The sequence below is a fragment of the Rhipicephalus microplus genome, chromosome 3 (genome assembly GCF_043290135.1).
Source record: "Rhipicephalus microplus isolate Deutch F79 chromosome 3, USDA_Rmic, whole genome shotgun sequence".
NCBI classification, from domain to species: Eukaryota; Metazoa; Arthropoda; class Arachnida; order Ixodida; family Ixodidae; genus Rhipicephalus; species Rhipicephalus microplus.
Window position 1 is genome coordinate 285,195,587 of NC_134702.1, and position 17,615 is coordinate 285,213,201.

The 17,615-nt window shown below is 47.5% G+C and overlaps 1 protein-coding gene across 6 annotated transcripts in view; it reads right to left on the reverse strand.

The window, feature by feature from the left end:
• The window catches only part of LOC119167658 (WD repeat domain 33), a 325,197-nt gene that overhangs the window by 235,932 nt on the left and 71,650 nt on the right, over window positions 1-17,615 (reverse strand). For all 6 annotated transcript variants that reach the window (XM_037419187.2, XM_037419193.2, XM_075891074.1 and 3 more), the window contains exon 6: window positions 13,755-13,906. In XM_037419187.2, coding sequence (XP_037275084.1) covers window positions 13,755-13,906 — 152 coding nt within the window. The remainder of the gene's footprint in view (window positions 1-13,754; window positions 13,907-17,615) is intronic.

Here is a 17,615-nt window from a genome sequence, read left to right on the forward strand (position 1 = left end):
CGATTTCATAACAGCACAGATTTCTTCTGTTATATAGGCCGCAGTATGCCTGTTGGTGCCAGTGTTGACTGACTTGAAAAACAATGGCGATGGTGCGCAGAGTACAAAGTTTATAACTGACTCTCCTTCAAGGTTAGTCTAGCCGTTCGTGACAAGGGTGACACATGAAGCCTTTTCAATAGAATTATTCATGGATACGGTAGCCGCCTCGTACTCAGCGTCGAGCAGTGGACGAGCCAAGCTGTGCCGGCTCAAGGGCTTGCAAGATGGCTGAGTGCTTTAAATGCTGCCTGCCAATAGTCATTTGTAACCAAGGAAAATGGTGAGTTGGAAGCATATATCGCCTTTGCCAATGCTTTATCGGCGTTCTTCTGCACTTGAAGTGTCATCGTATTGACGAAGTGAGTAATCCTTCCAGTCGCTGAGGCTGCACTGCTTGCCGTGCTGCTTACTGCGTCGTTATTTTCGCTTGAACTGAGACTGCTACATGAAGGGCTGAGAGAGCGGCCTTGTGGTGTCCACTTCTTCTTTTGGGTATTTCACGCACTGAGCAATGTACTTGGAAAGGCGAGTCGCACTCGGAAAAGTGTAGCTGCTCTTGCAGTATTTACAGACAGCGGGTCCCTGTTTCTCGCCAACAGTCTCCCCGACTGTGAAGTGCACCCACACTTCAGAAATTGGGCGTACTGTTGCAGAATCTGCTTCTACACGGCTTGATATGCAGACTTCCGCCGCACGTTGCACATGTGTCCAAAAGAAAGTCAAAATTAAACAAGTATGGGCACCAAAACATGAGAAACTGCACCCGACTGACGAAGCTACGCTGACGCTGGAGCAGACATTACATGATGTCAAAGGCGAGTGGGCAGCTGGGCAGCCGTCGTTTGGTGTTTAAGCATCATGTGCGACGTTCCGGTTTCGCGTTCTATGCTGGGTGTTGCGTAAGCTATACCTGCGCGAGTTATTCCCGTGGAAATTTTGGCGCAATTTTCCAACTGCGCCAAAGAAAACATTAAGAAACCAGTTTTTTTCCAGAATTTTCCCGCTTTTTTCCCCACTTCGCATCTCTAGTCGCAACACACTGCTCACTCGTCCGCATGTTGCAACATGCGTCTGATAAGGGACAACCGCCACTGAAGGCTCACATTTTCACCAATGATTATAAATTGAAGCTGCCGACCTCGGAAGGTAACCTTTGTTTCTCTCACCGTTTGAGCACAGCATGCTCGCCACCATGGAGGAAGGAAAAACACAGGAGGGAGCATGACGTCACGCACCCAGCCTTGGCAAGCCAATCAGTTTTGAAGCCATCAAAGTCGGCCCAACACGTGGCCTTTTGCTACGAGATCACGCAATAAACGAGACTTGTCGAGATGTTCTTGTTTGGTTTTCGGCAGTCTTTAGTGGGAGAGCGGCAGTTTGGCCTCGTAACTTTGGCCGCTTCACAGAGCGCCCAGCTGATCTGTACGCTGCTTGGTGTGCCCGCCTGCACTTCTGATCGTGGTCTCGTTACGTTCCTCTCGGTGCTTGTTCTGCTTCGTTCATTTCGTTCAAGCAAGAAATTCGGCCGAGTTGTGAAAGGATCTCGAACCAGCGGTAGACATGCACTTCAGTCGAATTAGCGAGAGCATTGTGAGCATAGAACGTATGTATTCCTCACACTTTTGTGATTAATATTGCCACTTGGCCGCTAGTTACGGCGAGCGCAAGCCATGGCTGCCCGCGAGAATGGAAGACGATGTTCTCGGGCAGCGCGTGCTCTGGCCAGTTGCTTATTATTGAAGCAGCCATCTTGCCAGTTTTCGGTGCGTCTCCCCGCCGGCTCAGTTCTTCCTAGTTGAAGACCTTTTGTAGCATGTGACAACTGGTGGAGATGCTGGGTAACCCCCAGCCGATGTTCCAAACGCCTCCAGGTATCCCTGTACCTGCAGTGACAACACCTGTCCACCGCTCAAGCCGAAGACTCCGAGGACTACCTCCTGAGCGTGGACCTCTTCCTGAGATGACGTCTGTCACACCCCTGAACGCTATGGAAGGCGCTGCAGCCTCCAACGCACAGGAAGGCGGTGCGACTACGCATCATACGCTGTGGAAGCCACGTGTGCCGAAGGTGTTCCACGGTTCCGTCTTGGAGGATGTCGAAGACTGGCTGGCCCAGTTCGAACGGGTTTCGGATTACAATGGTTGGACCGACTTCGACAAAATGAGGAACGTGTATTTCAGCTTGGAGGACAGCGCTCGTACTTGGTACAAAAACCGTGAGCCTTTTCCCTCGTGGAGCGTCTTTCGTCGATACCTGCTGGCAAGTTGGGCCAATCCCGATCGCCGCGAACGAGCCGAGCGAGAGATACAGTCGCGCCTCCAAATGCCGAATGAAAGCGTCATGATGTACGTCCATGACGAGCCTCTTTCGTCGAGCTGACCTTGACATGGCCGAAGAAAAGAAGGTCCGTCATTTAATGCGAGGAGTGAAGGAGCAGCTTTTCGCTGGCCTCGTTCGCTGTCCCCCAAAGACCGTGGAGGAATTTTTGACCGAAGCCACAACCATGGAGCAAGTGCTGCAGCAGCGCTCTACTGTGTACGACCGGCAAGTGAGAGCCACTTCGTCAATAGGTCAGATCGGAGGTGCGGCAGGCAGCATCAACATCGAGTCTCTTTGCGATTTCATTCGATCGGTGCTGCGCGACGAACTAGAAAAGATTCAGTGCCAGTCCCAACCTACTGCAGGGTCTATTTGCAGCCTTGTCAGAAACGAAGTACGACAGGCTCTCCAAGTTCCGCCTTCCAGCTATGTCCCACCTGTCCCGGCGGAGCCACATCGTGCATCATATGCAGAAGCTGTAAGCATATATATTCCTGCTTCACCGCGCTTCGTTAATTCTATGCATCAGGATGCACTTCCTTCGCTGCAGCCAATTCAGCACTTAGAAAATCGGCAGCCACTTCTCAGAAAATCCGACGTATGGCGCACACCAGACAGACGGCCACTAAGTTACCACTGCGGTGAAGCTGGACATGTGTACCGGGAATGTCCTTACCGTCGCCTCGGACTATAGGGTTTTGCCGTCGACGCACCACGGACGAGATTTGGCGAAAGACCGAGAGCTATTCAAGATTACCTCTCACAGCAGCGCATGCCACTGCGGCGGCAGTCACGGTCCCCATCCCCAAGTCGATCTTCTCCGAATTTTCGGAGCCTCCCAGGAGCGGCCCCGGTGCGCTCGCCAAGCCCTAGGTGGGAAAACTAACAACAGCGACCTTCGGGAGCGAGGCCGCTGACACTCGACGCAAGCAAGGCCTCCCACCGACGCAAGCACGGACCCGGAGCGATTCCCCGTTGACAGCGACGAAAGGCAGAAGCAGATTTTCTCTAGATATACATGTGGTAGTCGACGGTCACCACAACGTTAGTGCGTTTATTGGACACAGGTGCGGACTACTCGATCATAAGCGAAAAACTAGCAGTGCACATAAAGAAAGTTGTAACGCCTTGGTACGAAGCACAAATTTGTACTGCCGGCAGGCACGTAGTCACCCCAATCGGCATGTGCACTATCAGAGTGAGCATTCGGGGACGTACGTTTCTCGCCAGCTGCCTCGTACTTCGTGACTGTTCCCGAGATCTAATCCTCGGAGTCGACTTTTTGCGGGAGCACGGCGCTATTATCGATCTTCGAGAGCGTACCGTGACGTTTTCGACAGCTGGATCCTCCGACGTACCTGACGACATCCGTGACAGCACGCTTCGCATTTCTGCCGACAGCATCACGTTGCCTCCGCGTTCAAGCGTCCTAGTTGATGTGGTGTCTGACAAGTTACGAGATGGTGAGGTTGTCGCCGAAGGCAACATGACGCTTTTGTTCGCGCTAGGTATATGCGCTGCACGCAGCCTCGTCACGCTTTATGACGGACATTCTGCCGTACTTGTGACTAATTTTAGTAACGAGTACCGGCACCTGTTTCGTGACACCGCCATCGCTTTCGCCTACCCTATCGCAGACGTTTCTGAATGCTTCGCATCTACATCAGCCAACGACGGGCTTCGACCGACACCGAGCGACGTGACTTCACCACTTGGAAAAGTTGATGTCAACTCGACCTTCTCAGAACAACAACAGACCGAGCTACGTGAACTGCTATATCAATTTAAAGAGTGCTTCGCCTCCACCACGAAGGTTCGTCAGACACCGATCGCCAAATATCGAATAATTACGTATACGGACGCCTCGCCCATAAAACAACACCCTTACCCCGTTTCGGCAAAGGAACGTGACGTTATAAATACTCAAGTCAAAGAGATGTTGCAAGATGACATTATCCAACTTTCAAAAAGTGCCTGGTCATCTCCGGTCGTGCTCGTGAAGAAAAAAGATGGATCACTGCGCTTCTGCGTGGACTACAGGAAACTGAACAGCGTGACAAAAAAAGACGTCTATCCGCTGCCTCGCATCGACGATTCCCTCGACACACTGCGGCGAGCCAAGTATTTTTCATCAATAGACTTGAAAAGTGGCTACTGGCAGATCGAAGTTGATGAACGAGATCGTGAAAAAACCACCTTCGTTACACCGGATGGCCTACATGAATTCAAAGTGCTTCCCTTCAGCCTCTGTTCTGCACCTGCGACATTCCAAAGAATGATGGACACTTTTCTTACCGGTCTAAAGTGGCACACGTGCTTAGTTTACCTCGATGATGTTGTCGTGTTTTCTTCCACCTTTGAGGAGCACCTGAAGCGTCTGCAGACTATGCTGGAAGCGCTCCGCTCTGCTAACCTGACACTGAAGCCAGAAAAATGCCATTTCGTTTACAAGGAACTTAAGTTTCTCGCTCATGTTGTCAGTGCGGATGGTATTCGACCATACCCTGACAAAAGTACTGCCGTGGCCTCGTTTCCTGTTCCACGTGATACGAAGGCAGTGCGTCGCTTTCTGGGGCTCTGCGCGTACTACCGCCGCTTTATAGCCATTTTTTCTAGGATTGCTGAACCACTCACTCGACTCACTCGTGAAAATGTTCCATTCGTCTGGGAGGAAGAACAGGACGCAGCTTTTTCTGAACTACAGGAGCGTTTGCAGACACCACCAGTCCTCGCTCACTTTGACCAAGACGCTGATACTGAAATTCATACTGACGTCTCGGCAATGTGGGTCTTGGTGCTGTCCTCGTACAACAACAAGAGGGCACAGAGCGAGTGATAGCGTACGCTAGCCGCACTCTTTCCCGCGCCGAGGTCAACTACTCCACGTCAGAGAAAGGGTGCCTGGCTGTTGTATGGGCCACTATGAAATTTAGGCCTTACCTTTACGGTCGCCACTTCAAGGTAGTGACCGACCATCATTCGTTGTGCTGGTTAGCCAACCTACGGGACCCGTGTGGGCGACTGGCAGGATGAAGTCTTCGTCTGCAGGAATACGATTTCACGATCGCTTACAAATCGGGCCGCAAGCACGAAGATGCTGATTCATTATCCCGTGCACCTGTCGAAGTTTGTGGCCACGACACCGAGGATGACGATGGTTTCCTTGGGGCCCTTACTACAACAGATCTGATTACGCGACAGCGTGCGGACGATGAAATTCGCGCAGTTATCGAAAACCTTGAAGGACGCAACTCGTCCATACCTTGATGTATTTCTCGAAGTCTGTCATCGTTCTGTCTGCGAGATGGGGCCCTGTATAAGAAAAACTCCAACGGCAATGAGAGAACCTATCGTCTAGTCGTGCCAACAGACATGCGTGACGACATTCTTCTCGCCTGCCACGATGAGCCCACATCTGGTCACTTAGGTTCCTCTCGAACTCTCGCTCGAGTTCGACAAGCATACTACTGGCCTAAGCTTTCTGCGTCAGTTAAGCGATACGTGAAAAGCTGCCGGGAATGTCAACGCCGCAAATCCCCGCCACTCAAGCCCGCGGGGCTTCTTCAACCAATAGAACCACCCAGAGCGCCATTTGATCAAATAGGGGCTTCTTCAACCAATAGAACCACCCAGAGTGCCATTTGATCAAATAGGAATGGATTTACTGGGGCCTTTTCCACTATCATCTGCCGGCAACAAGTGGATCGTAGTAGCCACCGACTATTTGACGAAGTACGCCGAAACAAAGGCACTACAACGCGCTACTGCTTCCGACGTCGCCCAATTCTTTATGGACCAGATCGTTCTTCGCCATGGCGCCCCGTCGTGCGTAATCACAGACAGAGGAACAGCATTCACGGCCCAGCTCATTCATGACGTATTCAAGCTCAGCTACACGAGCCATCGCAAGACCACGGCATATCATCCACAGAGCAACGGCTTGACAGAGCGACTCAACAAGACCATCGCTGACATGTTATCTATGTACGTAGATGTCCAGCATAAGACCTGGGACCAGGTGCTACCGTACGTCACATTCGCGTACAATACGGCCGTCCAGGAAACTACTCGATTCACGCCTTTCCATCTTATCTATGGACGTGAGGTCCAGACCATGCTGGATGCGATGCTTCCACACAATTGCGACGCTTTGATCACTCCTGATGCTGTGCAGCTTACCCAGTACGCCGAAGAAGCACGCCAGTTAGCACGCCTACACATTACGCACCAGCAGAGTACAGACGCATGCCGCTACAACGCTCGCCATCGACAAGTTGAATACCATCCAGGCGATCAAGTTTGGGTGTGGACTCCAGTTCGATGCAAGGGATTGTCTGAAAAACTGCTAAGTCGCTACTTCGGACCATACAAAGTCTTGCGACGCGTGAGCGATGTGAACTACGAGGTAGTCCCTGACGGCGCCTTCTCACCACGACGGCGAAGGCACTCCTCAGAGATTGTCCACGTGGTGCGCCTTAAGCCGTACTTCACGCGGTAGTGCGACTGCGCATGAACCATATCGCTGTTTTTGTGTATGTGCGTATTTTTTGTTGGTTCGCCCCGACTTTGCCTTTGTACTTTCCGAGCATCAGAGTGATGCCTTTTTTTTTCTCAGAGGGGGAATAATGCCACTTGGCCGCTAGTTACGGCGAGCGCAAGCCATGGCTGCCCGCGAGAATGGAAGACGATGTTCTGGGGCAGCGCGTGCTCTGGCCAGTTGTTTATTATTGAAGCAGCCATCTTGCCAGTTTTCGGTGCGTCTCCCCGCCGGCTCAATTCTTCCTAGTTGAAGACCTTTTGTAGCACGTGACAATATTATCATCGTGTACCCTTTCCAGGAGTGGATAATCACCCGGCAGCCGGCAAAATTGTGCGTGCAGAACTTGGCCGGCAGTGTTTCGTCATTAGCCGGCTGCAGCCACATGGCTAATGACGGCTTCGTGTAGCAAGACACGCTTTGCCAGCACGGGCATCTGTTGAAGTTTCCTTTCCCGAGCGGCTGTCAGGTGAAGAGTGGCAGCAGTTTACACCGGTACAGCTATTTACCGGTAGTTTGATTTATTTACGGCGTAACTAGTACACTGTAGCCATCGAAAGTGCAACACCAAGACGACACAAGGTGATCGTACCGACCGTCTGGTTCCGCGAGCGGCCGGCTGCAGTTTTCGCGGAGACAATTATTTGCCGGTATAGTTTGAGTTAATCACGCCCTAGCCTGCTTTGGAAACATCATGGGACTACTACGAACTAGTAGTGGTTTGACCAGCAGTTCACTTTTGCGAGCGGCCGGCTGTCATAGGAACGCCGGCATTTTTTTCATCGCTACTAAAGGAAGGCTTAAAAACAGCGATGTTTACCCTCGCTTTACAAGTTAAGAGCCTAGCTTCTAAAATGACAACATACACCACGTACAGAAACACGAGCTGCAGCGCAATGTTACCGCAAAAACAACCCTACCTGCAACAGGGCACAGCCACGTAGTAAGACTTTGGCTCTTCAACTTCTCGCAATAATCTTCGTCGCATTCCTTGAGACGTGTCTACATCAGATCATTGACAGCGAAAACTCTTTTAGCTTCGAAGAAACACTGCGATTCGACGCCAAATTCCAGAAACGTGAGCACAGCGTTCACAGTAGTGCTTCTGCGCTACGAGCCAAAAAGCACTTTTCAAAGCAAAACGAAACCAGAAAAACTAAAGAAACCTACCACGCGCGCTGACGTTTTGGCTAAGAGTTGGGCCGACCTGCTGGGCTTCAATCGCATTGAACAACGCTGCCTCCTATATTTTTCCATCCTCTATGCTCGCCACGCCCCTGCTACCACACCAATAAACAGTTATGTTTCATCCTGAGATGCATCCTTCCATCGACGCAACATCCCACACGTCTATCAAATTAGTTGCATCGTGCTCCTTCTTTGTGGCTCGAAGCAATGCCACCGCTGCATCACAGCACTCTCGATGCAGCAGTGTTGAACGAGGGGGCAGTGGAGTGAACGAGGCGGCCGCACCCCATTTTGGCTGATTTTCCGAAGAGTGACAGTAGCGGCGACGCTGTAGTCGCTTTGTACTGAAGATGTCAAGTGTGTCTGCATTAGAAATGCACGCGTCGTAGCCTGTGAAAGCATGTGACTGCTCGTTTTTAGAGCATTTAATGCATTGCTGAGCCTTAATCGGTGTATGCACACTTCTTACGCACCGTGGTGCACAAGTGAATATGCAGGTGTGCAAAAATTATGTCAGGACATTCCTTCTCTGAGGAGCCTGCCTATCCCCCCTCCCCCTCCCCCCCAAGAAAACTACGTATAATCGAATTTCCCCGGCACTTTGCCTAGCTGCACACTCAATGTTGTGCGGCTCGATAGCAGTGCTTCGAGCCGCACTACATCATAAGTGATTAATGGCGAACAACAAAAAGTGGAGAAGTAGCAAAACCGCGATGATAGCATAAGCTCGTCTTTTCAGCAGCCTCTGCCATATCCAGAGCACTAATCCTCATACAAGTCCAAAGGCCCTCAACTGTTTTATGAGAAGCCCAAGTACAAGTAACCTTGTCGTAACATTTATATTGGTAAAGACTCCGTTTTATCGTGCCAGTATTATGGAGGACCATAATGCTTTCAGAAAGGCTTATCTTGTTTAAACTGCGTTCTTTCACTCTTACTGTGCATCCCTTATGCAAACTCCGAGTGCTTATAATACTAGGAGGCTGGGTCAGGAAGCCAAGCCGAAGGAACGCATTTACCTCCGAGTCACGAACTCTGTGTGAAAGGGGCTATCTTAAGCATATTAAATAGCTCTGTTGTATACAGTCGGCAATGGATTTTTCTGACTCCAAAAATTCGAACTAGTTGAATATTTTGGACTTCACAAATGCACCGTCAAGGTTCCCATTGCACTAATGCATTATTGTGATCAATTTTTCGAAGGAATTCATGCTCCAAAGTTCTACTTTCTAGGTGAAATCGTTTGTTTTGAGTTATGCCGCTCGATTTTGGAAACCGCCAATGTTGAATTTTTGCTGGCTTTGTCCATAGAGTTTGAACAATAATACCTAGAGAGGAATCTGGCCCTGCAATCGTGTACCTCTATGGGAATTATGGAAAGTACAGGCTTCGGATTGAATATGGCTAGCTAGCAAACTATCTACAGACTTTTTTCTACAGTTTTAGTTTCGTTCTTCGCGCAGCGCGGGTAGTGGGGTGCGATGAAAAGTCCTGAAGCAGAGCCTTTGTTGTTCAAAAAGGCTGAAGACCACTAGGTCTGAAGTTTGCTGCGACGGTGGCAGCAAGACCCATTCACGCCCTTAGAGTAGCATTCACATCACTTCTAGTACGCTGTAGCAGCGTCGCAGTGACGTGCCCCCATTGGTTGCCTGCAAAGCACCATGAATGGAGATGTGCGATCTCAAAATACCCTATCTCTTGCAAAGCAAACGTGACTGCCAGCATTGTGAACATGAAGAATGCAAGACGCCACCCCACGGATCTGTACACAACTTAACAAAAAGTTGCTTCAAACAATTTCTGTCTTGAGGCACTGCACGAGGAGTCCTCTCTCCAATGAGCGCAAAGCTCACGCGAAGGCTAGGTGATGGGCGAGAAGCAGAAGGCTAGAGGAGAGGGTGGTGAAAGATTGGCGTTGACCAGCTGGCATTGATAAAATAGAGGAAGCGCTGATCAGATATAGAAAAGTCATCACTCCTGCCAAATTTCCTCATGCAATAGGCACCAGCCCCCCAACTGGAAAAGGCAGTGCCACTGTGAGGATGATGTGCTAGCTAGAATTTTTTTGAAGGGCCCCTAGAGGCAAATAACAACTTGCGTCAGAGTGAAAGATCAATGTTTGGGAATGCCTAAAATGGCAGTATTATCAACAGCAGTGCCCTGCTTATCGAGAAACGAAGGTGAATGCACGACACATGCGCTACGAGTGGGACATTTCGGAAATGATCCTAATGACGTCAAAGCATTCGACTACAATTATTAAAGGTAATCAAACCAGCTGCAGTAAAGAAAGAACCTTCCATGTTCTACAAGATGTAATAAAAGACCGCTTGTCTATTTCTGTTTGGTACATAAAGAAAATCCACATGGCATTACTATGGGAAATGTTGAGAATAGTTTCGTTTCACCTGGCTAGGCTGAATAGCTTATGTCATCCAGTTTAACCAAGCTAGCAGAAAATTGTTGAATGGCCATTCTTGCTGCAGTGATTCTCGCTACTTTCGCTCTGGTACTGAAAGTGCCGGCAACCACGCAGTAAAGGGGGAAACTGCTACCTCGAGAGGTCCGTTTTAAAGCAGGTGACTCGAAGTGCACTAACAACCCCTTGTGGACCACTAAAATTAGATTTTATTTCAATATGAGCATTTCATTTACACGAAAGCAGCACTATGAGGTTCCTAGACCGCTATCTGAGCAATTAGCACCAAATTAATGTCTGCTTTAAGTTTCTTTAAAGGGGCCCACATTTTTTCAAGTAGCCATGAAATGGATTCACGAAAAAGGCATATTGCCTTACGAATTCATTGCTGCGAAAATTTTCAGAATCCGTCCAAAAACGAGTGGAGTTACACAGATTTGTCGCACGCTGCAATTGCATTCTCTCTTCTCTCGTCTCGACGAAAGCGCTGGAAGTTAAACAGGAAGACATGGCAAGGGGTAAGAAAATACAGTAGACGAGAAATTTTCCGGACACCCGAAATTCCAAACATGCCAGATTTCTCCGACTCATCAGCACTGTCAAGTTTCCCATAGAGTTAACGCATTGAAAGTCTGAAATTCTGAATGCTTATAACCTTTGCCATCCGATTTTTCAGACTTTTACCGCTAACCACGAACTTCAGGTCACCACTAATGCCACCATTTTGATTGTTTTGGCCTCGAACCAAACACGCATTGCAGGTGTGGCCCAGTGTGGCCAGCAGCACTACTGCACCACAGCTGCCGTACTCTTGAAACCGCAATTGCCCAAATCTAGCACAGGCCAATTGACCATTTGCAGGAAACCTACTGTGCGTGAGCAGTAACAACTTGATAGCGCCCTCTACAGGCATTTCGGTTTTGGTTGGAACATGAGCCCGGCCAGCCTCCGGACGTACATTCGTGTGTCGTGGTTGAGGGGCCTTGCCATCGTAGTTTGGGCAAATATGCCAGCATATTGTACAAAATATTTTATTGAGAAACGCGCGTGAAGAGCCGGGCCGGGTAGTTCATGTTTAGGTGCGAGAAAACCCTACAAGAACTTCCAGTAACGGTATGTGATTGAATTAATCTTCTTCGTCATTGTGTTGAGTTTTCGCTCAACCAAGAAATGAGCAGTGACTTCGACAAGTTCCCCTCTTCAAGGCTATGGGCCAAAAAGAAAGATGCTCGGATAACGGCATGTGAGACCACAAAATGTTGGCAGAGGACGAGAAAAGAAAGACCTCAAGCTGTGTGCAGAATTTACGGATAACGATATCATTTGTCAAGTTACGGAGGATTCCAACAACTCTCACAGCGAGGTCGAAGAGGCAACGCCTACACAGCGAATGAGCTCGGAGTTCACTGTCATCAGTGTACAGCAGCAGCACGACGTTAACCGATATTGAGGCAGACATGATCCCGGGTTAGCAGAATGCTGTGCAGAAGAAAATCAGCGACTTTTTTTTTAATCACTAGCAATCAAATCATCAGCCAAGAGCCAGGCAACCAAAGAAACATGATCCAGCACATGCTTGGCATCCTGGAACGCCAGTAGCCAAAAGCGGCGCCCCCACGGGTTTGACGCGAGTAGGTTGCTGCTGCCAGAACGTCCGAGCACGCTAGAGTCACTTTAATTCGCCAGTCCCTTCCCCCTTTATGCCAGATCGTCAATAAAACTGTTTCACTCACTGACTCGGGCCAAAGTGTTCACCCATGAGGTAGTGTCGGCCACATTGAATTTCTTTTCTTTCTTTTTTAACAAGCGGCTCTTTTCAGAGCCACCTAAACGACGCATTCGCTGGAATGCAACAAGAATCTTGTACTGCTGCCGTGACCTTTCCTATCAGAAAAAAATACCCGTTGAACAGGTGCATTTTCGCATGCATTCCTTTTTACACACTGCTCGATTTTCCAGACGTTTTCGCAGTCCCTTGAGGCTACGAGAAAATGGTTGCTGACTGTACGTTACGGTCACCTCCAACCTTACGCACTCCCCCCCCCCCCCACCTCAGAATACGCAACTTTGCAGGGTGATCGCATGTGCATGCGCGGACGCCTCGGTCTCTTGTGGCGGCTCCAGTGACTCCCTGGTGTGTTGGGCTCAAATCAGTCAATGGCTAATACTAGGCCTGTGAGACAGAGACTTTTCAGCTGGTAGTGTCATTTATTGGGAGAAGAGAAAACGACTCCAGGCAGTATGCTGTACTACATTAATCGGCACGCGTGTTCTCGGGAGCCTCAACTACCAAACGGCATCGTTTTCTGACCATGGTCATAAAGTTTTGCTAGGCCCCTTCAAGTAAAGTTTCATTGATGTAAGCCTCATGAGCAATGCTAGATTCCATGATTTGGTAAATTTTGTCAGCACATAAAAATGAAAAAAGGGCTCTTTCTCGCCCTAAGGCGAGAAAGAAATTTTCATCATGAATTTCACGGTTATAGCACATTTTCCAAATTCTCTGGGCCCTGAGCAAGGGACCCATGAGAACTACTCTGACCCATGGCTGTAACTTGGAAACCAGTCAACGTAACTTTGTGAAACATCAAAATTTGGCTTCATCGAATTCCTTTTCTGAAAGTATATTCTGAAAATTTAATAAAGATATCTCAACAAGCAAAAATGTTGCCCTTGCCCGGTACACTCCCCTCTAACCAGACCTACTTTTTTTTTCTTGCACTCGTTATTTTTTGTCACTCAGTGCACTTTCCCGTGGAGCTGTATCCAATCAATTTTCTCTGGCCACCCGTTTTAATCCAGAAGGGTCAAAACAGGTGTAAAAATGAGAAAAGAATCTGTACAGAGAGAACAAGTCCCTGGTAAACACCAGCACAGTGTGAGCTTTAAGCTTCTAGCTGTGTTATGCGCTCAGATACTATGTGCACATTTGTCTTTTAGTGTGCTTCTTCAGGCATGACTCCCGCACAATGTTCTTTAAAGTCGATTTTTTTTTTTTTTTTGTGGATGTGGGACAATTCTCTGGAACAGTGTGAGAATATATGCACTATGAATGTATAAAACTGTAAATACATATGAACCAATCCAATGAGGGCGCAACCTCAATAAAAGAGCTAACTATAAGGACCACAGTGTCAAAAAGTTCCCCACTGACTATAGGAAATGGCCCTCTCTAAGGCGAGAAGACAATGTGTGATGCATGTGACTTCTACTGCCCATTGCCTGTGCAGTGCCTGCCAGGTGCCCACCTGATGCCTCGAATGGCCTCCTTGTGGCCCTGGAACATCTTGACGTTGTTCATGTTGGACTGCCAGTACTTGACATAGCCCGAATGGTCACCCGTCACCATCCACGTGTCGTTGTGACTCCACACCATGCAGCGCACGGATGAGTCATGCGCCTGCAAACAAGGCACGACCAACATCGCTCACAAATGAATCTTTGCCAGGTGCTGTAGCTTTTTGGCAAGTCAAGCTTCACTTACCTCGTCATGCTCAAAGGGGCCACAGCACCCAATTTTCGACCATCATCTGTGTTATTTGTGTTAGTCCTCGTGCATACACCAACAAGCAGGCGAATTTAGTGAATTTGTGTCATGCTATCTCAGGAGCGCTTGCAAAGAATTGAGAGACCACGGTGGCACTGCGACTTTATCTAAACAGCCTTTATAATAATAATAATAATAATAATAATAATAATAATAATAATAATAATAATAATAATAATAATAATAATAATAATAATAATAATAATAATAATAATAATAATAATAATAATAATAATAATAATAATAATAATAATAATAATAATAATAATAATAATAATAATCTTTTATTCACATTCTTAAAAAAAAGCCACAGAGATACAAAATTAACCTGGCAAAGCCTCATTAGGCTTGAAGGGCAGAGCCGACAGAAAGCAGACTACAAGACTTAATATATCTAAAACCACATAGATGCACCCCCCCCCCTTTTTTTGTGTATGTATACAAAAAAAAAGGCATGCTTTTACAACAGTGCAAGACAAAATAAATCTGATACTAATACAAGCACAGTCACCTATCCTGACATTCGATCATAAAACAGCATCTATACAATAATAGGACATCTTTAGGCTTTTGGCGACGTAAAAAGAAAAAAAGAAAAACAAGAAAGAAAACCAAGAAAACAAAAATAACATGACAAAGCATTATAACATCCATTCTAAAACGTGCATAGAAAACAAGAGACAAAAAAAGAGAAAAATTTGAAATATAATTCCTTTAGTACACCAAAGGGCATTGCAAAGCCTGATGCAACATAGGAACCCTTAGATTCTGATACCCCTAATGCATTTACCCGAGAAAATGAACAAGTATTGCGAAAGAGTTACAGAATAATGCAACGCAGAAGTTGCTTCAATTGAAATTTTGATTTAGCATGAAAAACACTCGCGGGTAGTTTATTAAAGCAAGATGGTATGAAATAGTTAGGAGTGCACTGATCATATCTGGTGAAGCAGCGAATCACCTGAAAACGGCTTTTAGGTCGAAGGCAGCAGAGACATGTGGAACTTAATATTTGTTGGACCGAAAATGCCTCTGGACAGCAGTCTCAGTAAGGAGGACATCAAAATTGTAGTGATTCACAGCTTTGCTGCAAAGGCGAAGCAATGAATGCAACAGCACCAGACTGAAAGGTCACGCGAAAAATGACAAGCAGATTAAAACGTCTCCACGTTGCTCACACGAATAAGTGTCCTAATCGTTACTTCGCTGTGTCTGACAAGCGCTTTCTTTTCGCAAACGGAGACTGTGCAGTGAGTGCAGTGAACTTCGTGCGCCCGGTAACTACAACAGTATTTTTTCGGTGAAAGCCCAAGAAACACGATTCTTTCCACCCAAGATAAGAGCGTGCACGCCGCGTGAGAGTTGACACCTCCCCCTCTCCAGCTCTCTGCGGGGCAAAGTACAAATGGGAGGGAAATAAGAGAGAGCCCCGCCGCTGCATCAAGATGATCTGGCGATGCAATCTCATTGCGCCATGTCACTGGTAAGGCTGAAAACACGATAGTTCCTCCGAGGTGACCATCGCCAGAAGTAAGTGGTAGACATAAATAGCTTGGCATTTCGATGTTGAAGTAGGTGCTCCTTCGTGACTCAGTGGCTAATGCCTCGCACTCGCAAGCAAGAGGTCAGACATTCTGTTCCACGTGCCAGAGTCATTTTCTGGATCATTTTTCTTGCGCTTCCATATGATATACCGTATTTACTCGCGTATTGAACACACTTTTTTTCTCGAAAAATCGGAGCAAAGTTGCGGGGCTACGTTTATTAGGCAGGGTAAACTTTATGAAAACTTTTTCAGGAGGAGCCGAAAATGCAGCAATGCAAAAAAAACAGTTAGGTAGCTTAGCTTTTCGCAATGGACATATGTATACACTGTTTGGAAACACCTTCTTTGTTGCATTTTACTAATCTTCCGTGATTGATGGTGCTATCTTCTGCAAGCTGTCCACGGGCCGCTCGTGCATGCTGCAAAAGCGTTTTGCAGCTATATTTTTTCGCAATCGTTTAACCGCGACATCCGCCGTGATCTCGAGGGGGGGCCCAAAAGTGTGCGCTACCACGCTACGACGCATTTTGCCAACTTCGCGGCAACCTCACACGACGACCGTGACGACCTCGTTAACATCGTAGCAAGTAACCAGCATTGCAGCAAGCTACCCCCGAAGCATCAAAACAAACCGGCAATAACAAGATTAACGACAAAATACGGCTGCCGCCTGGCTTTTACATGAGAAGTTCCTCTGCGCGCGAATAACAAGCGAAGCGAGAATCAGGGTGCTACAAAATTGCAGAAATTGTCACGATCCTCTCTGGATGACAAGCTTTTTTTTTTCTGGTTGTCAAAAAACCTGCGACGCAATAGCGACAAATGACCCTCTGTGTCAGCAAATCGTGTCGTCGTCGCTCAAAAATTGCGAGCACATGATTGGGAATTTTCGTATTGCAGGAAGCGATCGTCGGTTGGCACAAGCAGCTTCGTGACCTTCGCTCGTGGAGTGCTTATCAGCTGCGATGTCTACACTCGCATTGTTCGTCAACCCCGCTGTGAGGCACAGATATGACGGGGGACGTTGGGCACACAGATAAAAAGAAAAACAATACAGCACGCGACAACGAGCGAAGGGGGGAGGGAGGGAGCGAGACAACGTGGCCGGGGTGGGGGGGGGGGGTGGCAAAGTAATAAAAAACGTAAGAAATTCAATGGGTGAGGAAGTGCCAGGTGTCGGTTAGTGGGACTGCAGAGGATTGAAGTAGGGGGTGCGTCTATTACGCGAGAAAAAAGAAAATCCAAATTCCGATGACTGAAGATGGGGGTGTGATTATTATGCGAGTGCGTTCATTATGCGAGTAAATACGGTATATAGATATGTATACATATACAGTGAATGACGCAGACGTCTATGCTGGTGGCTAAATCCAGCCAAGAGTTGGTTGGTTGGTTGCGAAACTTTATTGTGGTCCTGCAAGGTGCATGTTAGCATACAGCGGGAGTGTCCATATAATTTATTTTTTTATTTATTTATAATAAATAAAATTTTTATAATAAAATAATTTATAATGTGCAGGAGGGCAGTTGTAAATCATAGCTAATCACTTTCAATGCAAAACTAAGGATGAAGTTTATTCTATCTTTGCCACATATTGCACAGTGACCAAACGACGTAACACCGTACCAAAGAATACTATAGTGTAACCCTTGCAGAATCATTTTGCATACTGATACATAGTGGCGTACAATATGTATGAGAGACTGCCCGAGGCCTTAAACAAATGTAAGTCGGAAAAGAATTCCAGGAGAAGTCACAGTCCAGAAGTACACAAAGGTATTTAACAGAAGAAACATAGGAAACAGGTGTGCAAGAGCAGAGCTTTTACACAGGTTATAATGCTACGGCACTGTCCTATGGATACTAACTGTGTTCTATCGTCTAAAAAGTTCGCAAGTAATTTCAAGAAAGGCCCACAATATCCAGCCATAAAGATTTTCAATATCAGACTAAGACACACGCTATCAAAAGCTTTGCTAACATCCTCGAATAGAGTACATGGCCCCTGGTTAGCT